At 44.3% G+C, this 25,118-nt stretch overlaps 1 protein-coding gene across 2 annotated transcripts in view; it reads right to left on the bottom strand.

Annotated features, from left to right (window-relative positions):
• The window catches only part of LOC126339265 (nitric oxide synthase, salivary gland), a 1,479,392-nt gene that overhangs the window by 153,911 nt on the left and 1,300,363 nt on the right, over positions 1 to 25,118 (bottom strand). For both annotated transcript variants that reach the window (XM_050001617.1, XM_050001616.1), the window contains exons 9-10: positions 23,995 to 24,189; positions 18,821 to 18,915 (exon numbers count right to left, since the gene is read on the bottom strand). In XM_050001617.1, the coding sequence (XP_049857574.1) occupies positions 18,821 to 18,915; positions 23,995 to 24,189 (290 nt within the window). The remainder of the gene's footprint in view (positions 1 to 18,820; positions 18,916 to 23,994; positions 24,190 to 25,118) is intronic.

The following is a 25,118-nucleotide window of genomic DNA, read 5'->3' as shown; positions in this document are numbered from 1 at the left end:
TTGAGAAAGCGTTTGACTATGTTGACTGGAATACTCTCTTCCAAATTCTGAAGGCGGCAGGGGTAAAACACAGGGAGCGAAAGGCTATTTACAATGTGTACAGAAACCAGATGGCAGTTATAAGAGTCAAGGGACATGCAAGGGAAGCAGTTGTTGGGAAGGGAGTGAGACAGGGTTGTAGCCTCTCTCATGTTATTCAATCTTTATATTCGGCAAGCAATAAAGGAAACAAAAGAAAAATTCAGAGTAAGTATTAAAATCCATGGGGAGAAGAATTACTATCTTAAAGGTTCTCCGATGACATTGTAATTCTGTCAGCGACAGCAAAGGACTTGAAGAGCAGTTAAACGGAATGGATAGTGTCTTGAAAGGAGGATATAAGATGAACATCAAGAAAAGCAAAACGAGGATAATGGAATGCAGTCGAATTGAGGCGGGTGACGCTGAGGGAATTAGATTAGGAAATGAGACACTTAAAGTAGTAAAGGAGTTTTGCTATTTGGGGAGAAAAATAACTGATGATGGTCGAAGTAGAGAGGATATAAAATGTAGACTGCCAATGGGAAGGAAAGCGTTTCTGAAGAAGAGAAATTTGTTAACATCGACTATAAATTTAAGTGTCAGGAAATCTTTTCTGTAAGTATTTGTATGTATTGTAGCCATGTATGGAAGTGAAACATGGACAATAAAGAGTTTGGACAAGAAGAGAATAGAAGCTTTTGAAATGTGGTGCTACAGAAGAATGCTGAAGATTAGATGGGTAGATCACGTAACTAATGAGGACGTATTGAATAGAATTGGGGAGGAGTTTGTGGCACAACTTGACTAGAAGGAGGGATCGGTTGGTAGGATATGTTGTGAGGCATAAAGGGATCACCAATTTAGTTTTGGAGGGGAGCGTGGAGGGTAAAAATCGTAGAGGGAGACCAAGAGATGAATACACTTTAGAAGGATGTAGGTTGCAGTAGTTACTGGGAGATGAAGAAGCTTCCACAGGGTAGAGTAGTATGGAGAGCTGCATCAAACCAGTACCAGGACTGAAGACCTCAACAAGAACAAAAGTAACTACACGAGTAGTCAATACACTGCGCAAAAAAAGGTATCTCTTTTTCGAACCCCGTAATTGTCTCTCATTTCGACGCATAAGTTTAAACTTTGGCTATAAGGTGTCTGCAAGATTTCTCTGTATTGGTGTGTCCTGCGACGTCTCACTTGCGCTAGGCAACGCTCTAAGAGCGAGGTGTCGGAACGTGTGGAAATAAAGACCACGGCTCAGAAGTTCATGTGATCTTTGAGATGGATTAAATATGTCACATTGGCATTAATTTTCACTACAATTGTGCCAAAAGCCATCGTGGACGCGTCACACAAGGGAAGGTCCTCACACACCGTCACATTCATCCCTTCTCTTCTCAGAACCGCGACACCCACCGTTGAACTCACGTGGTTTCATTATGGGTGGCCAAGGAAAACATTTCGGACACGTCGACGCTCAGAATCGACACGGAAAGCCCTCAGGAGGTGGCATAAAGGGTTTCAGTGAAACCACTCCTTCCCTTGTGGCATTGATCCCCACACATTTCGATGTTGAAAACCACGGTTCGCAGTGCGAAGAGCAACACGGTAAAGTTCTTGATAACTTCCGACACTGTTGACACCTCCCGGACGATACAACCTTGCTTTAAGAACATGCCGGGGCCGCAACTCCATTGAACGTAATGTGAGCCCTTTGTAGTGTAATACGACCGCAGTTCTTGCTCTGGTGTACAGCCTGGAAACTGGACCATTCAAAACCATTGGACGGAATTTGAACGTGATCTGAAGCAGCGAAGTGTGTTTATGGTTCTTCAACCTCCTGTTTCGCATCGTCTTGTGACGTGATGACGGATGGATGCAACATTGACATGTGGGTGAATAAGACGGCAAGCGATCTCTCTTTAAGAGCGCCCTAGTTCGGTACCACTGTCCGTGACACCCATGAACCTTTGTTGAACACTGATTTATGCCAACTTTGGATGGGGCAGTACATCAGGTAAAATTTTCACAGTCCCAGAGCAAAAGTCTCTCGCTACATGCTGGCAATGTCGACACGAAGCAGGCGCAATAAAAACATTTCGCTGCCGAGACTGAGTCAGGGCAAAATACAACATCGGCGCTTCTGGCGACCCAGGCAGGAGACTTCAGCAGAATGTAGTGGGTCAGAGCAGCCACACACGGTCACTTCGCCTTCGTTATGTGAAGAAAGAAGGTGAAGCAAGCGAACGGTACCAACAGCTTCTATGAACCAGTTCTATACTATAACAATCTCTTTAAGCAAGCACGGCAGAAAGAAAACCCCTGGTATCTTTGTAACAGAAAGCCCTATGCAGTCTAAACGAATGACAGCAGGTAAACATTTAACTCCCAAAATAGCTCAGCAGTTTAGCTCGTGAGGCAGTCCGTCAGATGGATCGATGGCATACATGACGTTCGCACCCGAGTCCATGATTTCAGGTAAGTGGAGTCTGACAAAAATCTATCGTAGATTTCCTGCGTGTTACGGACAACGACAGCCGCTCCTGGGAGAGGTGGCTACCTTGCTATAAACACCAGTCGCAGAATTCAACACCATACTCTGCCTTTATTGCAGATAGGGGGATCCGGAGATCTTTCCTTCTTAACAGAATCAGGACACCATCAGGAACAGATGAAGAGGACAAACACATCGCGCGGATACCATTCTGCGGTGCAATGACCAGCAAGATCGGCAGAGTCCTGAGCCAGCAGGGATTCAGACCAGTCTTCCAGCAACCCAGGAAGATTAAGGAGATGTTGCGACCCTTGAAAGATAATCTCGGCCTGAGAGTACCGGGAATTTACAGCATTCCTTGCGAATGTGGCAAAAATTATGTGGGCTAGTCTATAAGAACAGTTGCCGATCGCTATGTGGAACATCAGCGTCACCTGAAAAACAGGTATCTAGAAAAATCAGTGATGGCTGAGCACAGTTTGTTAAATAAAAATAAGATTTTATTCGATGAAACAAGAGTACTTGCTCACTCTTCAAACTGTTGGGACTCTGTCATCAGGGAAGCAGTTAAAATTAGACTCTGTGAAAATAACAGACTCCGGTTATGCACTCAGCAATGCATGGAAGCGCGCAATTGATAAAGAAAGAGCGCAGATGGAGAGTTCTCACATTCCTCTCAGTTCTCCGCCTGTTGCGATGGATGGCGCTCCAAGCAACGCTGGGTAAAGCGCGAAAAGAAAATCTATGGCTATAGAGGCCGCCACTTCGGTACGCGCCGTTTTCACCGTGACGTCATCCAGCCAATGAGAAGCCGTCCACTGCTTATAATAGCGGAAGCCTCACCGGTCCACGACAGCCAGTTTTACCCCTATCGAAGATGACGGAGGTAGTCATCGAAAGCTTGGGATGTTATCCAAATTTGACGCGGCAAGTAAACCGAGAACTTTATATGCAAGGACACCATCGTTCCTGACATTCTGGCGGACTAAATAGGGCCTACCAGCACGGCAGGGGAATATCGTCGAACTTGCTACAAGGCGGTACAACAGATGACGAAGAAGGGTGGTGAGCGGGAGGGGACAGAGCACCCCCCAAGACGGCCTCTGTAAGTTTAATATACGCACCGCCGTCACTCACTGCCGCGGCGTCGCGGTACAGCCCGTGCCGCGGCCACCGCAAGCGGCGAACCACCGCTGTAGCAGCCGGCCGGAATGAGGTGTGCTGTCTCAGCTGCCTTGAGCTGGCTAAGGCCGCTTATGACGCGATTCTTCTGCGGGCACGCTACCTCTATTTCTATGGCAATAAATAACTAATTCTGAATCTTCTTTCTCTGTGATTGCCAGCGACAACAGGTCACTACCCTCCTTCCGAGGAAAATTGGCAACCGGCAAGGAGTAAACTGAGAGAGTTCCTCCTGAGACAGAATCAACTCTACTTCCGCTCTTCCAATAGTCGCCTCTTGCAGCATGTTAAAAATATACCCGTCAGAAACTTGTGGACACCCGTTCAGATGCCTTGCGCCTACTTGCCACCTAAGGGTCGTCGAATAGCTTACCTGCCACACTTTGTGTCGTCTTCTGAGAGTTTGTCGTGTCGAGTCTGAGACGACGGTATGTCTGAAATATTTCCCTGGGCCATCCCTTACCGCGTTATTTCAGCCCTAGATATCGCTCTTCTGTCCACCATCGTAGAGGCATCAAAAGAAGGGGCGAAATTTGGGTAAGATGGGGTGTGACGACCTTTTAATTTTTTGACACGTCCACGATGGCGCTGGGCTGAACTGTGTGAAATGTAATTCCAACGTGACATCATCAACCCACATTACAGCTCACGTGAACTTCTGAGCTGTCTTCATTTTTAATAATGTGTCGACACTAGGACTGTTTCATAATCTGTGACCACAGACGTGAAGTAAAGAGAATTTATTGTATATTCCGGTCACTGTTCAGTTCGCAACCATCTCACAGATTGTGAAGCTAGTTCCATGTCTGGCTTACGACAGAATCAAAAGGCTCTGTAAACTGAAGCAGCAATAAATACCGAGATCTGAAGATGGCCTTTGTAATCCGAAACCGGTAGTCTGATGACAAAAAATTCGTGACCATAGACGTGAAGTAAAGGAAATTTATACAAGGACTGTTGCTATTTTTAAAAATATCGGAAATCCGATATATCGATATTTAAAAACATACTGTTTCTTGCCCTCAACATGTCGACGCAAATTATAAATATATCGAAGGAAAAGATATTGAAATGTGGCCTATAAAACTATCGACTGCACTTTGTAACTATACTGCCGGTTTTAGAGTTGTTTAATTAAGTATTGATTTATTATTGGGTATTCTGTACATCAAGAAGCTAGCAGCCTCGCTGTTCCCCTCAGAGCAAGAACTGAAAGAAAAACACTAAATTTGAAAATTTGTGAGTTAGTAATGCGACATCGTACAGATGAGAAGTTTGTATTACAATACTTTTTTGGTCGACTGTTGTGTTGTTAATTAACAACTGTGTACATTATGCATTGTCATGAAATATTTCATCCCAGTTAACCTCTCATACCCTATTTTCTTAATTTGTCATTGGCTGCATGTCGAAATAAACTTATATAGATATAGGGAAATTGCGTGGTGAAGCTAAAAGTTCCAGTTGGTAACGCCGAGCGCCAATTTCGTCTGATTTTTCCCTCACACGTCTCCACCTGCCGCAAAGACGAGACTTGTCATTTAGATTTTTGTTGATTATTTTCAGCAACTAGCTGCGTTAAAACTTTTTTAATGCAACTGATGTGCTATTTCTTCACATCTGAAATCTTGTTATTCCATTCTCACCGCCACCCTCTAGTGCAGTTGGACTTCATGTTTTGTGCCACCTATACTTGCTTCATACAGTTAGACAAAAAAACTGGACGTAATGAAAGCTCAAAAAGTAGTAAGACTCCTTCACACAGTGCAAGTAAAATTCTGTTCCAATACACTTTCAACAGAACAATTCCAAATATTTATTGAAAATTGCGAAAAAATATAATATTAAATAAAAATATCGAGACTCAATATTGCCATTATGATGTCGATTGTCGGTACATCGAGGAAGGAAATATTCCCGATATAAACTGATGATTTTTGGGGAAATATCGATATTTTATCACCATCCCTAGTCGACACCTTGGAGCTTGAAGCGTTGCCAAGCCACAGGATGACGTCGCATGGAGCTATGCTTTTGCAGCATAACAGGGTAAGGGTGCAGGCACCTTTGTGCCAAATTGCAAGCTTATGCATTGCAGTGAGAGACCTTTATGCGGTTTCAAAAAAGTGATAATCGTTTTACATAGTGCATAAAGGTGAACAATGGTTTTAGGTTACGTATGATAAATACTCTGCATTAAAAAATAGCGTACGTGCTCTGTGGAAGATCTGTAACATCGTATCTATGTTGATATCTCCTTATGTTTGTTTCTCTTTTTAACGTGTACTGTGAACTGGGTAAGACGGGAATACTGTGTGTGAGTTTCTAAACAAGAGAAAAACAAGAAATCCGTAAGTAAAAGATACTTCCTAATTCGCCATTATCTATACGGAAATTACAAAGCTGCGCTTGTTTACGCGACAGGAAAGGCATCAAAATAACGCGGCAGCTCAAAGATCGCAAACAATACGCTTAAAATGCCATAATACGTGAAAAACGGACTTCATAATTGGAAGTATTTCACGAAACGCGTTGTGTGGAAAACAAAATTGTGTTTTTTTTATAACAAACAAAACTTCTGTTTTTGCAGTATTAGGTTTTCAAGAACCATTCTGTAATGTATAAAATACAGAAAAACACTAATATTTGTTTATTATAAACTAATTTTTGGCTTGTTATGCTATCAACTGGTTAACAACTGACTAGCACACACAAAAGACACTAGCGTGTAAAGTACCACTCATTCAACACTAAAGCTACCAACGCATAGAATCCTTCATAATGAAGTTAGGAAGAAAATGTCGTACTGAGTGGTTGTCACTATTGTAACATTTGTGATGCATGAACAAAATGTTGAGTATTTGACTTGACAGTAAATTGATGATAAATATGATGATAATGAGCCTCGCCCCCAGATACCCTTCCAAAACCAAGTGCACACTTAATTTAATTCATAATGAAATACTGATACGAATAAAACTTGTGCGATCTTGCCAAGCATGAAAGATAAAATACAATTACTTGATATTATACTAGTTCGCGAAATCACGTATGTAGACTGGACAATTCGCATATTAGTCAAAAAAGCAGGGTTATAGAAACTAGACTGATTATGAGCGTAGCTCGTCACTTGCCGAGCATTTTTCATTTTCCTTCGCAGAAATAATGTAATTATCTAGTGTTGTGTATGCTATTTTCCAACTTGAGACGATGTTCTAACCTCAGTTCTTCAGATAGTGGCCGTTTTTTTATACTGTGTGCAGGTAGCCCTGCCAGTACAATTACTACCCCAAACAATTTTTCTTTAAAATTACCGTCTTGTGTTATTTCAGTGTGGACTACGTGCCAGCTAAGCTCGCCCCTTCAGCGGAGGTTGTTTGCTTCCACGAAGTGTTGGCGATCCACGTGACCCATATGCACTCGAAGTGTACAACTAGCAGGGAAAATATGTATGTACTTTCTGTTTTTCCTTACTTGTCGGAAAAAAGAGATTACATTTTTGATTCAGCGCCCGTATATGCAGACGGCGTAAGAGAAACTCAGACCTCTGACGAAATTGGGCAGTGAAATACATCCAATGGTGACAAGTGAAAATTTGTGCCGGGTGGGGACTAGCTTCGCCTATCCGAGCACGCTTTCCATGTAGTGTGTGCACTGTGCCACAAGTTGAGAATTTGAGTTGGACCAAAAGCTTGCTCGGGTAGCCCAAGTGGTTAAGGTGACTGATCGCATAAAGCAGGAAATCCGGGTTCGAGTCCCGGTCCGGCACAAATTTTCGCTTTTTGCCGTTGGATTTGTTTCATTGCCCTGCTGCGCCTTAGGTCTGAATTTCTGTTTCGTCCGAACAGTGAAACAAAACTGCTTGCCGCCGCCGAGGAGCGACCAGTGCAAGGAACAAGATTTATGTTGCTCTCGCACGCAGCTAGATACGATCTGTACTATTCCCGACCCCTTTGTGAACCTAGGTCCTAATGGACGCATTTCTCCAAAGAAAACGTCTCGGCTTCATCAAGACCGGTTCGTGGGTTTGCAAACTAAGCTGAGTGCGCCCAGCCGTACCCCCCGTACAACGAATAAACTTCCTTATGAAACATCTTGTGGCCAAACGCGTTCTAAAGGTGCCCACACCTATTCTATCTCGTCGAGACTAACACTTACTCCTGCACATCTATTCTCAGTTGATGTTTCCCTATACAACTTGTAGCACTTAGTTTCCAGAGGCTGCAGTTGGCCATCTCTTTTTTTTAAAATACATAAGGCAAGTATACAATGTGGTAGGCTATTGTCAATTGGAGAAATGAGTGGGTGGCGCATAACGAATCCGTTTATGTGATTTAATGCATTAAAAAGGGCTTATCCGTTAAAAAATTCTGCTATGATCACCATATAGAAGACTCATGATTAGGATACAATTTGCATTCTGCGATGAAGAAATCCATGTTCCCACCATAAACTGCTTTTACTGAATAATGTCTTGTCGGCGTCTAGTTTAGGTAAGAAGTATCTTTTTGACGTCGACTTAAAAATAAGTAATAATATATTGGTAGGGTAGGTTAAGACGTAATACATCACATCGAGCGTCAACACTTGTCTTGAACTGCAATGTGAAGATGTATTAGGTTTTAAAATTAGTTGTCCTTCACGGTGCTTTCCTGGATTTTCTAACGTCGGCAACAACATATTTGCCAGTGGAAAGATACTTGCTTTAACACGTATGAACGTGCGCCGATTGAAACGTTATTTATTTGCTTTTTTTGTGAGAAAGGCAGAGCTCTGAGGAGAAGGAATGATGGTAGGAAAGGTGCTCCGGGCGTTCGCCAAACCCAAACCCTTCTATCAGTATGTCACGGGGTATAGTATGATTCATGAATCCAGACCACTAGTTTCCAGTCAGCATTTGTACAGTGGCGCCGCTGTTTACACCACGTCAAGCTTCGCTTAGCAGTGACTACAGTGATGTGTGGGTTATGTGGAGCGGCTCCAATATTGTACCCTTTGTTTTTAATTCCCTACGTACAGTCACTGCGCTAGCTAGTCTACTGGTAGCGCTTTGGAAGTCAAGCGTGATCCTCTCTTGCTGGGAACATTTCCAATGAGGTGTCTGAATGCCTATGGAGGAATGGCGGCCAATTGTTCCTCAAGAGCTGAGACCAGAGAAGGGAGCGATGCTGACGCTGGGATCTGGAGAGAAGTCGAAGCTCTGACTCACCCCTGTGGCGAAACTTCCTGGCAGACTGAGGAAAAATTTGGTAAGGTCCTATGGGACCAAACTGCTGAGGTCATCGGTCCCTAGGCTTACACTTTAATTAATCTAACTTACGCTAAGGACAACACACACACCCATGCCCGAGGGAGTACTCGAACCACCGACGGGGGTAACCGTGCATTATGCCATCGATGTGTCAAGAAGGCGTCTATGTGCAAGCAGATTTATGAGTAGCATACAAAATTCTTGGAAGTTGGTTGCATATGCAGAAGGAAGATCACTGTTCGGCCAGGCACTTCTGATGAAAATGTCGAGCGTATCTGAGATGCGTTCGCAAGGATTACTCGGATGTTCACATGGCGAACAGGTCAGAAACTTTAACTTCCTCAAATAACGGCGTGGCGTGTAATGAAACGACGCGTGCGTATGAAGCTTTACAAGTTCCAGTTACTGCAGCAATTGCTTCCCGGCGACCGTAACAGAAGGTTTCTAATTTGCGTCTTACTTCTCCAGGACATGGCAGAGGACACCTTTTACTACGACTCATCTTCTCGGACGAATCGACTTTTCATCTATCTGGTAACGTAAACCGCCATAATGTAAGAATTTGGGGGTCACAAAATCCTAACGTTTCCATCGAACATGAAAGAGACTCACAGATACTGTTTCGTGCCGTTTCTGTTCACAAAGTTTATGGACCTTTTGTTTTTGTGGAGGAAACTGTGACAGGAATATCGTACCTGGGCATGCTGCAAACGTGGTTGCTCCTTCAATTGCATGAAGATATCGATGATTTAGTTTTAATGCTTGATGGTGCCTGCCTCACTTTAACCTTGTGGTGGGGCATTATCTTAACAACAGAATCCCACAACGGTGGATTGGAAAAGGTGAGCAACAATATCTTGAAACTTCCTGGCAGATTAAAACTGTGTGCCCGACCGAGACTCGAACTCGGGACCTTTGCCGGACGTGAGTCGTGCTTCGGTAGCTCAGTTGGTAGAGCACTTGCCCGCGAAAGGCAAAGGTCCCGAGTTCGAGTCTCGGTCGGGCACACAGTTTTAATCTGCCAGGAAGTTTCATATCAGCGCACACTCCGCTGCAGAGTGAAAATCTCATTCTGGGAACAATATCTTGTTAACTGGTTTTGGCCTCCCAGGTCACCAGACCTCATACCTTAACACTTTTATCTGTGGGTGTATCCGTTGACACGTGTGTGGATTGAATTGGGCTCTCGTATCTATGTTTCTCGAGCAACACATAGCTTTCATGTTGAGAGTACTGTATAGTGTTTATGCGAATATAAAACTCTCAAAGTTCCTCTAACCAGTGACATTTGCAATGTCTTTCTGTCTCTCATACACTGAAAGGCCAAAGAAATTGTTACAAATTTTGGAAATTTGTGATAAGGTCTTATGGGACCAAACTGCTGAGATCATCAGTCCCTAGCCCTACACACTACTTAATCTAACTTAAACTAACTTACGCTGTGAACAACACACACACCCATGCCCCAGGGAGGACTAAAACCTCCGACGGGGGGAGCCGCACGGACTGTGACAAGAAGCCTAGATCGCGCGTCTACCCCGCGCGGCGAAATTGTTATAGGTAAACAGGCAGAATACGTCGCTGCGGTCAGCAACGCCTATATAGGACTACAAGTGTCTGGTGCAGTAGTTAGATCGGTTACTGCTGCCAGAGTGGTAGATTATCAAGATTTAAGTGAGTTTGAATGTGGTTTTATAGTCGGCACTCCGGCAATGGGACACAGCATTTCCGAGGTAGCGATGTAGTGAGAAATTTCCGTAGGACCATTTCACCTGTCTACCGAGAATATCAGGTGTCCGGTAAAACGTCGAATTTCCGACATCGCTGCGGCCGAAAAAAAAAAAGATCCTGCAAGAACGGGATCAACGCCAACTGAAGAGAATAGTTCAACGTGACAGAAGTGCAACCCATCCGCAAACTGCTGCAGACGGCTCACTCGTGTGCCCTTGACGGCTGTACGATACAAAGCTTTACGCCTCGCCGAGGCCCGTCAACATTGACATTGGACTGTTGATGACTGGAAACATGTTGCCGTATCGGACGAGTCTCGTATCAAATTGTATCGAGCCGATGGAAGTGTCGGGCATCGAGACAACCTCATGAATCCATGGACCCTGCATGTCAGCAGGGGTCTGTTCAAGCCGGTCGAGGCTCTGTAATTGTGTGGGTCGTGTGCAATTGGAGTGATATGGGACCCCTGATACGTCTAGACACGACTCTGACTGATGTCACGTAGGTAAGCATCCTGTTCGATCATCTGCATGCATTCATGTCCATTGCGCATTCCGACGGACAATGCGACAGACCACGGGTCCAGAATTGCTACTGAGTGGCTCCAGAAAACTCTTCTGAGTTTAAACGCTTCCGCTGGCCACCAAACTTCCCAGACATGAACATTATTGAGCAAAACTGGGAGGCCTTGCAATGTGCTGTTGAGAAGAGATCTCCACCCCCTCGTACTCTTACGGATTTATGGTCAGCCCTGCAGGAGTCATGGTGTCAATTCCCTCCAGCCATACTTCAGATATTAGTCGAGTCCATGCCACGTCGTGTTGCAGCACTTCTGCGTGATCGCGGGGGCCTTACGCGATATTAGGTAGGTGTACCAGTTTCTTTGGCTCTTCACAGTAGTTTGCCTATAATAAAGAGGTGGAATCTGTTCTTTCTTTTTGAATAGTCCCGTATAATGGCGACCCCGCCTCTCGTGACATCTAGTGTCCTGATACTGTATTAAGGTACCAGGTAGTGCGAAATTTTCGATAACTCAGATCATCGGCTGGAGAAAGTCAAGAGCATACCACCCCCAATAGGAGCATCCCTAATAAGGTGCTGTGGGCTCCGAACTAACAATTTTGTTGATGCAGTCTGTTCTTACGAAAAGCAAAGTTTAAGTCGGCAATATTCCAAATCTTATTACCATCTGTTATTGAAGAAGGCTTACTGACCGGTAGGGTTAGAAAAATGGACTATGACATATGAATACTTCACCACTTGAATTCGATATATCCAACTACCGCATTTTTCTTCGTTTCTTGGGAGTTCCCACTGGGAGGAGGGCGTTGCGTGCGGTGCGCCAGAGAAAATCGTGGGAAGCAAAGCAGTGCTTGGAGCACTCTGTAAGAGAGACACTCCGGCAAGTTTGTAAAGCTCGGCTCGGCCGTGCAGGGAGAACTTTGGCGGCGATCGACCTCGGAACCCAGCAAGTAGCTGCGCACCGAACAGGACCCGCCATTGCGCCTCGCTAGACCACAACTTTGCCGAACGGCACATTAACAGCCCTGGCCTAAACTTTTTTCCCATTAAGTAATTAAAAGCGTCACGAACACTGCGAAGCAAGAAAAGGAAAAAAAAAAGTTAAACGCCATGTAGACTGTCGAAGGAAAATGAAACTGATGCCATGGTGACATAAATAAAAGGCAGTACAACAAAAAACGAAGAGTGTCGAAAGCACGTGCTGTATAGACGTGACGGTGTAAGTGATAAATCAAGTGACGGTGGGAGTAAGGGTAGTTGGATGCCTGCAAAATACTTCATAAAGGAACGAATTGATGACAACTGAGGGGAAAACAGAAATATGTAGAACAAAGACGCGCCGTGTTTGATATGTTAAACAGAAATTGGAGCAGAAACGAGAAAGGTAAAACAAAAGTTAATGGTTGTGGAAATGAAGGTACTAAGACAGATCCAAGGAGTAACGATGTGGGAAAAATGAACAGTTGTGTCGGTAAGGGAACGGTGTGGAATAAAAAATAAAGAAATGGATAGAGACAAGAAAAATATAATTGGAACATGTGGAATGCATGGACCCCACAAGACTAGCTAAAATTTGTAAACATTAACGACTGGAAGAGAAACGTCTACATGGACAACCATGCAACAAGGGGACAGGAGTCGCATCAGTACATCCACGGAATGAGGCAGACAAACAGCGGCAACTCTAGTCAGCAGAAGAGAAGCAGAACAACCGAAACTTGATTTTGAGCGGTCACCTGCCACGCTGCTCTGAACCCACTTTACAAGGAGATCTGACAGACCCAAAAGTCTAAATTTATGTAATTCACACAAAAATTGGTACGAACATATAAACTGATATGCAAAACTTAAGGACGAAACGAACTTTCGGATGATGCGTCGTTGCCAAGAAACATAGCTCGATGAAACTTGGAGTGCACACAGAGAAAACTGCTACAGTGCAGTACAGAAAAGGTAACTGAAAGAAATACGAAATGTGACGAACAGAGATGACACTTTTATCCAATAATAATAAGTAGACTGGACGCGCGGCGGGTTACGATGATCTTCTGGACATTTCAACAGGTAGTACATCATTATTAATAGGATGAGTGATCGCCACGGATGGCATCGTATGCTTAGCAGCATGCTCCCATGCTGGTCACGGGTTTGGTAAAGGATTGTTATGGTACAGAGTTCCATCCCGTCACCAGCGAGGTTGAGAACCGCTTAATGATGATTGTTCCATGTGAACATGCTGCAGCACGTCTTTCCAACGCATCCCGAACGTGATCGATGACATTTAATCCTTTCAGACCCTCTGGCTACAATTGTGTATATTAACTTTTACTGTGTCTTAGCTGCAGCAGTAGTATTTTTTCCAAATGGAAACTTGAGATACACATATGTGCATATTGAACCTTTTCATCATGCTCAAGGGCTGCCAACTGTTGGGCATCACTATGAAAATACCAGCAAGTCAATGTAGCTCAAGGAGCAGCTCATGACCACCAGAATACATGGAGGTGGTTGGTTCGCTGTATTCCACTGCGCAACTGAATACTGTTGTTGTTATTTCGCCTGACAATTATTGAACGATCATTTTATTATTTAATACAATAGAGCATATTTCGTAATTAGCTATTTTATTAAATAAAATGAAGCAAATTGTACATAGTATGTTTAGGAAACAGGCACATACTCTTGTATAAATCTTTCACCTAAAATCATTACAAAATCGCCTAAGACCGTTACCACATAAAGAAAAAATTTTCTTTCTCCAGAAAAAAGTTGGGCCTGAAAGGGTTAAGTCGTTGGAACGGGCAGGCCAGTTCATTCACAGGATATCCTCTCGTTCAAAGAGCTATTCCATCTGCGCTGTTCGATGCGGTCGCGCACCTTCATCCACAAAAACTGGCCCTGTGCGAGTACTGAGGGTTCCGTACGAACTTAATTATGTATAAAAACAATTCATCCATTCCCGGAACCGAGAACTTCCACAATTTTTGTCTGTCATCGTCACTGATACTGGAAAAATATCGATCCCAGGGATTCCAAGACTTTCGAGAATCAAATTTCCTGGAAGATTAAAACTGTGTGCCGGACGGAGACTCGAGCTCGGGATCTTTGCCTTTCGAGGGAAAGACGGAATTAGAGCTGTGAGGACAGATTCTGAGTTGCGCTTGGTTAGCTCAGGTGGTAGAGCACTTGCCCGCAGAAGGAAAAGGTCCCGAGTTCGAGACTCGGTCCAGCATACAGTTTTAATCTGCCAGGAAGTTTTATATCAGCGCACACTAAGCTCCAGAGTGAAAATTTCATTTTGGAAACTTTATAGAATGTTTGAAGTCAGATAAGTAATGAGAGAAGAATCTTTATTACCTGTGGTATAATCACAGGTTATTACTTTTCGCGTAATTTCCTGTACTTGTATTGCGAAACCCTGCCATTTGTGAAATTCCATGAGTCTATATCAACGATAAGTACCCTATAGGTTTTGATGAGTGATCAATTAATCAAAAAGAGTCTTAATCGCGCCGGTCTGTGTGGCCGAGCGGTTCTAGGCGTTTCCGTCTGGAATCACGAGACCGCTACGGTCGCAGGTTCGAATCCTGCCTCTCGCATGGATGTGTGTGATGGCCTTAGGTTATTTAGGTTTAAGTAGTTCTAAGTTCTAGGGGACTGATGACCTCAGATGTTAAGTCCCATAGGGCTCAGAGCCATTTAGTCTTAATCGCATTTATTATTATTATACCGTCAACCGGTTTCAACCCGACGTAGGGGTCATCTTCTGGGCGTTTACACCATTGGTCGGCTGCTGGTGGTGTCACTCCTGTCTACATAATGGCAGGAAACTACCATGCAGACAGGAGTGACACCACCAGCAGTCGACCAATGGTGTAAACGCCCAGAAGATGACCCCTACGTCGGGTTGAAACCGGTTTGCGGTGTAATAATAATAAATGCGATGAAGACAGTTTTTGAATACTTGATTAATCATACTAATCGCTGCTTCATCTCCACAACCATGTTGTCCAAAAATTTTTGATGGGTGAGTCTGCCAGTACCTAAGTATGTGAACTAAATGGCCGTATGTTCTCATTGCATTGACATAGATTCTTCAGTTTCGTACACCGCCAAGGGGGAATAGACCTTAGTATGTGACATAAATTTCAACCTGATACGTGAATCCGTACCTGAGAAAAAGGGGTCTTAATTGACGCGCGGACAGGCTGACAGTCAGATAACAGAAAACTTTTTTCCTTGTGATACAGTTACAAATTGTCAATTTTTTCTACTGTAAAAACTTGCTTCTTCCCAAATTTCATGATTCTAAGTCAATGGGAAGTGCACTATTGGTCTCTCGATTACATTGACTTAGAGGTTTAGTTTTTTACGCTGCCACGTTGTGGTGTAATGGTCAGTATTTCTGTAAAGTAAACAAGAAGACCCGCGTTCGAGTCCCGGCCGCAGCACAAATTTTAATTCATTTCCTCAGATTCCACCATTATAGTAGATAAAGTTAAATATCTGGGGCAAAATTTAATTATAAGAACTATAGTTTCACAGTAACGTTCACCTGGTTGTGTACGGCGATCAAAGGTTTGGCCAGCACGCCCGTGTAGCATTATGCCTCCTCGCAACGTAACATGTGGCCCACCAAAACGATCATATTCGACAATATTCTTGGGTGCTTTACGTGTCCCAACCTCTCATAATGTGAGGGTACGTCCAACACATATGAACACTCAGTTTCAAAAGGACTGGCAGACTTTCAACCTTGAGTGACTAACGTTTCCGTAGGAAACTTTGTTGTGGAGAAATGACTTAGCCACAGCCTAGGGGATTGTTTTCAGCATTAATGTTGAACTTTCCGGTGGTGTAACGAATCCATTCTGCAAATAAACGCCTAGGCTGCGGCCGTGCCGATTCGTCGAAAGAAGTTAGCTTTTCATTCATTAAAATATACTCCAGGATCTTGCAACTGTTTGACGTCAGCGATATTGGTTTGTAATTCTATATATTCGTATCTTTTGCCCATCTTGTATATGGGAGTAACGTGTTCTCTTTCGCGGTTATGCAGGACTATTTGCTGCTCAAGAGATCCTGGACAGACATAAGCTAGGTAACTAAGTCCAAACGGGTTTGGGAGATGGTGCAGATTTGTGCCAGTGCTGTAAACGATACAACTTGTTAATAGAAAAAAGCAGCGACCAGCCGTAACATTTCTTTCAAGTAGTGTGGATGCCTCGTCGGTTACTGCTCAAATTGTTGGTTGTTCTGGATTGCAAACCGTTTTCTTTTCATGTTCTTACGGTTAGCTTAAAGCAATTTCACAGTGATATTCGATAAGATAATACTACGGTAAGAAGCTTCATTGGTTCAAGGGCATCTCGTCGGATAATATCGTGGAAGCTGCACAGTACTTCAACAAGACAGCTTCAGGTGCTCACTGGCGTGTTGCTGCAGTGCCTCGCCAGTATATACGCTGGCTCGCTAGAAAAGAATTTTAAAATATGTTTTGTGACTATTTTGGAGGGGGACCATATTTGCATACCATTTTCTTCTACTGCTATTTTATGAGCCTTTTCGTGATTCTGGAATAAATTCGTATTAATCATCGTTTTGCGTCTCAGCATTCAGTTAAGTTGTTACAGTTGTTAATGAAGGATAAAAATAAAAAAAAATTATCTCAAAAAAGGAAGTACTTTAAGGTCAAAACGAAATACATTGCTCACATTTACACTCTCTCCTTCAAGTGAGCAAAGGCGTAAAAGCTCATTTAATCACGGTACAAGTTTCATTTTGTGTCATGAGACGAGACCAAATTCTGTCTATTCTGCACTCCGCAAATGTGCGAGAATTCTTTCAGGGATGGAGTTATCATTACAGCAAACGTGTTACTTCGCAACCGTGGCTTATGTCAGAACTTTTGCCTGTCATATGAATGATGCATTTGTAATTCAAAAAATCCTTACATTTTTTATCCTGTGTTTGAACTGATTAAGAGACAAAAAGCCAGGATAGGGGTTTAGTCGATGCTATCGCTACTTTATGGGTTTCATGCACTATGTATATTTAGCACGAACGTACACTCCTGGAAATGGAAAAAATAACACATTGACACCGGTGTGTCAGACCCACCATACTTGCTCCGGACACTGCGAGAGGGCTGTACAAGCAATGATCACACGCACGGCACAGCGGACACCCCAGGAACCGCGGTGTTGGCCGTCGAATGGCGCTAGCTGCGCAGCATTTGTGCACCGCCGCCGTCAGTGTCAGCCAGTTTGCCGTGGCATACGGATCTCCATCGCAGTCTTGAACACTGGTAGCATGCCGCGACAGCGTGGACGTGAACCGTATGTGCAGTTGACGGACTTTGAGCGAGGGCGTATAGTGGGCATGCGGGAGGCCGGGTGGACGTACCGCCGAATTGCTCAACACGTGGGGCGTGAGGTCTCCACAGTACATCGATGTTGTCGCCAGTGGTCGGCGGAAGGTGCACGTGCCCGTCGACCTGGGACCGGACCGCAGCGACGCACGGATGCACGCCAAGACCGTAGGATCCTACGCAGTGCCGCAGGGGACCGCACCGCCACTTCCCAGCAAATTAGGGACACTGTTGCTCCTGGGGTATCGGCGAGGACCATTCGCAACCGTCTCCATGAAGCTGGGCTACGGTCCCGCACACCGTTAGGCCGTCTTCCGCTCACGCCCCAACATCGTGCAGCCCGCCTCCAGTGGTATCGCGACAGGCGTGAATGGAGGGACGAATGGAGACGTGTCATCTTCAGCGATGAGAGTCGCTTCTGCCTTGGTGCCAATGATGGTCGTATGCGTGTTTGGCGCCGTGCAGGTGAGCGCCACAATCAGGACTGCATACGACAGAGGCACACAGGGCCAACACCCGGCATCATGGTGTGGGGAACGATCTCCTACACTGGCCGTACACCCCTGGTGATCGTCGAGGGGACACTGAATAGTGCACGGTACATCCAAACCGTCATCGAACCCATCGTTCTACCATTCCTAGACCGGCAAGGGAACTTGCTGTTCCAACAGGACAATGCACGTCCGCATGTATCCCGTGCCACCCAACGTGCTCTAGAAGGTGTAAGTCAACTACCCTGCCCAGCAAGATCTCCGGATCTGTCCCCCATTGAGCATGTTTGGGACTGTATGAAGCGTCGTCTCACGCGGTCTGCACGTCCAGCACGAACGCTGGTCCAACTGAGGCGCCAGCTGGAAATGGCATGGCAAGCCGTTCCACAGGACTACATCCAGCATCTCTACGATCGTCTCCATGGGAGAATAGCAGCCTGCATTTCTGCGAAAGGTGGATATACACTGTACTAGTGCCGACATTGTGCATGCTCTGTTGCCTGTGTCTATGTGCGTGTGGTTCTGTCAGTGTGATCATGTGATGTATCTGACCCCAGGAATGTGTCAATAAAGTTACCCCTTCCTGGGACAATGAATTCACGGTGTTCTTATTTCAATTTCCAGGAGTGTATATCCGAGATTCACACTTTCGTGACATACAACGGCACGTACGTGCAGAATACAGACTGGTAACTGTGAATTACAGATGTGCCTAGTTCAAATTATGCAATATGCAACTGTCATCTGTAAAATATCCAGCTCACCTGGCAATCTGCTTGAAGTGGAACTTGCGTCTTGGTTTGCGACACTTTCCAGAATCCCGTCCTTTCTTCCACACATGCGACTTCCATGCTGGCTCCTGTAACAATGATAATTTATGATGGTACCACTGATCCTGCGCCTCTGTTGGTGCGTAACATATGTAGACAAAGTTGCGACAATGTATGAAATCCATTTAAAGAATACGCGGGCAGGAGTCAAGAAGGGAGTAGTAAAATGAGAAAGGGAAATTCAACACATAGACTTTGCTTGAGTCTTCTTAGAGGTGGTTACCGATTAAGATTAATTTTCGAGAAGGCGGAAACCTTTGTTTTATTGAACATCTAAATTAGGAGGTATTTGGTTGTAAAAAATAATATGTGAATAATGTAGAAACATTCTACTGATCCGCCATAACAGCACAGATCACCTTTCCAAAACAAAAAATGTTTACACAAGCAGACTTACCTCAAGTTAGAGCAGTGTATGGGTGGTGTGTATGCAGATAAAACAGGAGACATATCTAGATGTAACTGATTATACCCTACCGCATCGTCTCTGAGTAGCGAGTTAAAGGTCTTCAAAATAAGGTAAGTCAACTTTGATTTCTAAGAAAATCTGCAATCCACTCCGAGTCGATATTACTGTGAAAAAAATAAAAATAAAAAAATAAGATCGAGAAAACACGGTGTCTCATGGTTCATTATACAGAATGCGACGACATCAGTGAGATGTTTACGGTGTGACCAGATCGAACGCCCAAATTTCGTTGTGTCTCATGTGCAAAACTATCGAAGACACGGATTAACACCTACAAAGATATGTCACAGGGGCGTGTAAGACACTAAGGGCCGCTACAAAAGTACAAACCTGCAGGCCAGGCCTTGAGAATGTACTAGAGGGCATCCTTTCTCGTAGATGGCGTAGGATTTTTTTTTTTCGTCTGTCTTCACAACGGTTAGATACGATGCGTCAAGGTCGTTCTCCATTGCAAATCTCTTCATCTTAGAGCAGCACTTCCTGCCAAAGACCCCAATGACTTGTTTGATATATGCCAATCTCTATCTTCCCCCTAAAGCTGTTTGATCCAATGGCTTTGTCTAGTACCGTGGATGGTATTGCCTGATGTCTTAAATACGAGACCTATCATCTTGTTCTACTTTCTGGTCAGAGTTATCCACAGATTCCTTTCCTCGCCAGTCCTACGGAGTACATCATTTCTTATCTTCTCAGCCACTTTTTAGCACCCTACTGTAACAGCACGTATCAAACGCTTCAGTTCTCTAGTTTCCGCTTATGAATATGCTCCTGAAATTCTTGTCTGTGAGTCGTCCTTGTGACAGAGGTATCAGACGCAGGAGTCCCCCACGGACATGAGATTTTGACATTTCTGTTCAAAGTCTGATGACTACTTGTATGTATGTTACGGTATAAAGACGGAGTCAGTCAAGCAGAAATCACAATTAGTATTGTGGTCAGCCGAAATCGCGTCCATGGATAAGGTGTAAAGGGAAATTCGTCGTGTGTGTGTGGGAAACTAGAATCAAATGTCTAAAGGATAGATGGCTAGCACAGTCAGTTTCTAGACATGACTTATTGTGTAACGCACGAAGCAGGACCGCCAAGTTCCTAATAAACAGGTAGAGGTTGCCTGTCAAAAGAAGCTGAGCAGATAAAAGAAATCAGTTGGACAGGCTTCACGAAACGTTCAAATATACATGAAAGATAAGTGAGGCAGTAAGCGTACAAAGTATATATTGTATAGAGGCTGTACTCACTGAACGAGATACAGCGGAATAGCTTTACAACTGACATGTTAAACAGAACTGATAAAAATGAAGATTTTATGAAAAGAATTTCGGTATAGAAAGGAAGTAACATTTCGTATTTCGGTAAAAGTTAATAGCATCCGAAATACGCTGAAGCAGCAAAGAAACTGGTATAGGTATGCGTATTCAAATACAGAGATATGTAAACAGGCAGAATACAGCGCTGCTGTCGGCAGCGCCTATACAGTATAAGACAAGTGTCTGGCGCAGTTCTTGGATCGGTTACTGCTGCTACGGTGGCATGTTATCAAGATTTAAGTGAGTTTAAACGTGGTGTTACAGTCAGCGCACGAGCGATGGGACACAGCATCTCCCAGGTAGCAACGAGGTGTGGATTTTCCTGTACGACCATTTCACAAGTGCACCGAGAATATCAGGAATCCGGTAAAACATCAAAGCTCCGACGTCGTTGCGGCCGCAAAAATATCCTGTAAGACCGGGACCAGGGACGACTGAAGAAAATAGTTCAGCGGTGACAGAAGTACAACCCTTTTGCAAATTGCAACAGATTTCAATGCTGGGCCATCATAAACAAGTATCAGTGTGCGAAACATTCAACGAAACATCATCGATACGGGCTTTCGGAGCCGAAGGCCGGCTATTGTACCCTTGACGTCTGCACGACATAACGCATTTCGAACTGCCTGGGTTGGTCAAGACCGACATTGGACTGTTGATGACTGGAAACATGTTGCCTTGTCGGACGAGTCTCGTTTCAAATTATATCGAGATGATGGACGTGTACGGGTATGGAGACAACCTCATGAGTCCATGGACCTTGCATGTCAGCAGGGGACTGTTCAAGCTGGTGGAGGCTCTGTAATGGTGTGGGGGTGTGTGCAATTGGAGTGGTATGGGACCCCTGATACGTCTAGACACGCGACTATGATGGCACGTACGTAAGCATCCAGCCTGATCATCTGGATGCACACATGTCCATTGTGCATTCCGACGGTTTTGGACAATTCCAGCAGGACAATGCGACAGTCCACGCGTCCAGAATAGCTACAGATTGGCTCCTGGAAACTGTTCTGTATTTAAACACTTCCGCTGGCCACCAATCTCTTCAGACGTTAACAGCAACGTGCTGTTTAGAAGAGATCCCTCCTCCTCGTACTCTTACGGATTTATGGACAGCCCTTTAGGATTCATCGTGTCAGTCCCCCCCCCCCCCCCCAAGCACTACTTCAGACATTAGTAGAGTCCATGGCACGTCGTGTTGCGGCACTTCTGCGTGTTCGTGGTTGCCCTACAAGATATTAGGCAGGTGTACCAGTTTCTTTGGCTCTTCAGTGCACAATATTCACCTGATGTTAAAGAACAGATACCTCTACGATTGAGGTATGGAGCTGACTGTTGTGTAACATGATCTTAGAACTATTTTTATCCTCATAGAAGACCAATATTTCATCAACGTACTTTGATATATTGACTGACCACACCTTTTCATACGTAGTTTTAAGTATTACACCAGCCCATATCGTTCAACAAGGACAGTGTCTTATCCCGAAGTACGAAGGAAATAACGAGTGTTATTGATGAGCCGTGATGCATTTCGACCACGAGCCCGCGCACACGATACCGGACCGAGTAGGGCCCAGCCTGGAAGAGTCAAGTGCGCCCCTAGAGGTCAGGACGTACACGAACTATTTTTTTACTCACAGCATGTGACTGAAAATAGTACACGGAAGATTCAGCCTTGGTCAGCCTATTTAAAGGTCGGTCACAGACCACGGAAGGCAGTCTCCACCGAGTTAGCGGCTGGGCCAAGCACCCACAGAGAGCAACAGCTCTTCCGTAGCCGGGATCTTTCTACAGAGCGCCCTGGAAGATGAGTCACAGTCCACCGTTAGCTACGCCACGGACTCGTCGCCCCGGGGAACCGCAAGACTCCGGAGCATTACTAGTAGACGTGTGGCCTGCAACGTCTTATCAACAGTTTGGGTGCCGGCCATGGTGGTCTCGCGGTTCTAGAGCTCAGTCCGGAACCGCGGGACTGCTACGGTCGCAGGTTCGAATCCTGCCTCGGTCATGGATGTGTGTGATGTCCTTAGGTTAGTTAGGTTTAAGTAGCTCTAAGTTCTAGTGGACTGATGACCACAGATGTTAAGTCCCATAGTGCACAGAGTCATTTGAACAATTTTTTTTGAACAGTTTGGACCGACATTTAATACTGATCGATAACTTGGCTACACAGAACTCTAATTCCTCTCGCCTCTTGTGGAGATTGATTATCACTAGTTCGTGATCAACTCCAGAATGAGTGTCACAAATTGGGGTTCAACTCGAGAAATACTAACTGACCTGAATGAGATTTTCACTCTGCAGCGGAGTGTGCGCTGATCTGAAACTTCCTGGCAGATTAAGGAGACGTGCAAAGTTTGAAAGGTACGAGACGTGATACTGGCAGATGTAAAGCTGTGAGGACGGGGTCGTGAGTCGTGCTTGGGTAGCTCTGACGGTACAGCACTTCCTCGCGAAAGGCAAAGGTCCCGAGTTCGAGTCTCGGTCCGGCACACAGTTTGAATCTCCCAGGAAGTTTCACTAACTGACCTACTTATATTATCTGAGATTACGCTGATAGCCGTCAGCATAATTTGAGTTGGTTTAAGTACTTATCAATACTGCTCTTCCATCATAACTAATTAGGCGAAGTATTAACTGTTCTTATTATCTGAATTGGCCTACTTCAAAAGGATATTTCGTTAGCAGCATATTTAGCCAGAAAGTAATTGTTCTTGATGTAATTTTGCCTTCAGTGGAATTATAGTTTCTTAATTAGACTTTCAGCCTTTCAGCCCGCAGGTCACCACTGGAAAGAGATTTACAGGAAATGAACTTCGTTTATTTGAAGTCTTGAGAATCGTTCTTGTTCGCTGACTGTGGATGTAACAAACCCCTAAGCTCCTATCCCAATAACATGGCTTCCCAGTAGCCACGGTCCTGAGTTTCTTCTTCTTGAGCTGACCTCCACAACCCTTGGTTTGGATCGTTGACGCCATCAACATTGTGATGCCATAGTTTTTATAGCATATTTTCGTGTCATTAAACGATAGAATTAACGTCTCTCGAAGTTGTGACTGAAAGAAAATTATTAGGTCCTTGTAAGTCATATGCATGACTTTCATATCTATATTCTTATTATTTTGAGTGATGTCCTGTAAGGCATCCCGACTCGATCGTATTTATGATACTTGTGACACATGAAGATAGAATGGGGATGGAAGGTGGTGCAATGGAATGCTACGAAGCTCAGAAGACCAGAGTAACACAGAAAAGAAAGCTTTCCGCCCAGGGACGTTGTCGGGAAGAAGGTTTGTTTATCAGAAGTTACACAGGGAACCACTTGCCTGGTACTCGTAGGAGGGCTTGAGCATGTAGAGCGCCATCTCCTGGTGGAAGACGGGGCACACCGAGCCAGAGATTGGCGGCACGATCCAGATCCAGTCGGCGGGGCAGCCGTTGCGTAGCCGCATCTCGTTCTCGTAGTGTTTCATGAAGCTCTCGGAGGCCGTGTGGTGGTCCACGATCGTCACGCCCCTCACCTGCAGGTGGTGAAGCTCGTAAGTTACTAATTTACAACAGTACACTTCCTTAACTCACCGTTTGTGGTCTTATTGCCAGTGCAATACAGTTGTGTTGAAATCCGATAGCACATGAACCATGTGTGGTCAAGATCTCATTCAGTGCCAGAGGCTTGACGATCTTGACAGCTTGCGTGAAGGCCACAGTGCCTGTGATAAACACTGGTTCGTTCTGAGTAAGTACTAATTACGGACTTCTTGCTTGAAGGTAAGTTTCTTACAGGGGGACTCGGAGGAAACGACGTACTTGACGTTTAACAATTTTTGCACAGTAAGGAAACACACGAAAACATTTTCTAAAAGTATAAAAAAAACCTTGTATTATAGCCAAGGTGCTATACTTGAAAATTACTTAATACTGTATGGGACGAATTTTTTACGTTTCTTCAAATAAATGGTTGCATATTTTCCGTACTGATCCATCCAACGGACAAAATGGAATACGGCAATTTTTTGTAAAGTTATTGTACAAACGTTGTAATTTTTAGGAATATCATCACAAAATTAAGATCTTCTTTAGTGGACAGTTTAGACCAAGGAATATTGAATCTTCAAAAACCGGTAAACAATGAGAAAATATTTATCGCTAAGTTACTGTAACTTTATTAAATTCAAACACGTATGCACCAGGTGTGTTGACAGTGATCATAACTGAGGAACTATTTTATGTTGATTATATGATATTTTATGGAAATCGTAACGAGTAGGATTTGCGGCGACGAAAAAAGGTAGCTGTTGAATGAAAAGACGGAGTCTGAAAGTGTCTACAATTTGCTCCAGTGACGATTTGTAGTTTGTGAACGTTTCTTTTGGATTCAAAGTTACGATTCCTCTCTTGTACTTACGGAGTGTAAGGATCTGAGATTTCCATCACAAATGACGTCCATCAG

This window comes from Schistocerca gregaria, chromosome 1 (genome assembly GCF_023897955.1).
Source record: "Schistocerca gregaria isolate iqSchGreg1 chromosome 1, iqSchGreg1.2, whole genome shotgun sequence".
Lineage (NCBI taxonomy): Eukaryota > Metazoa > Arthropoda > Insecta > Orthoptera > Acrididae > Schistocerca > Schistocerca gregaria.
The sequence above is the reverse complement of the archived record's forward strand: the minus strand, read 5'-3'. Positions and strand labels throughout refer to the sequence as shown.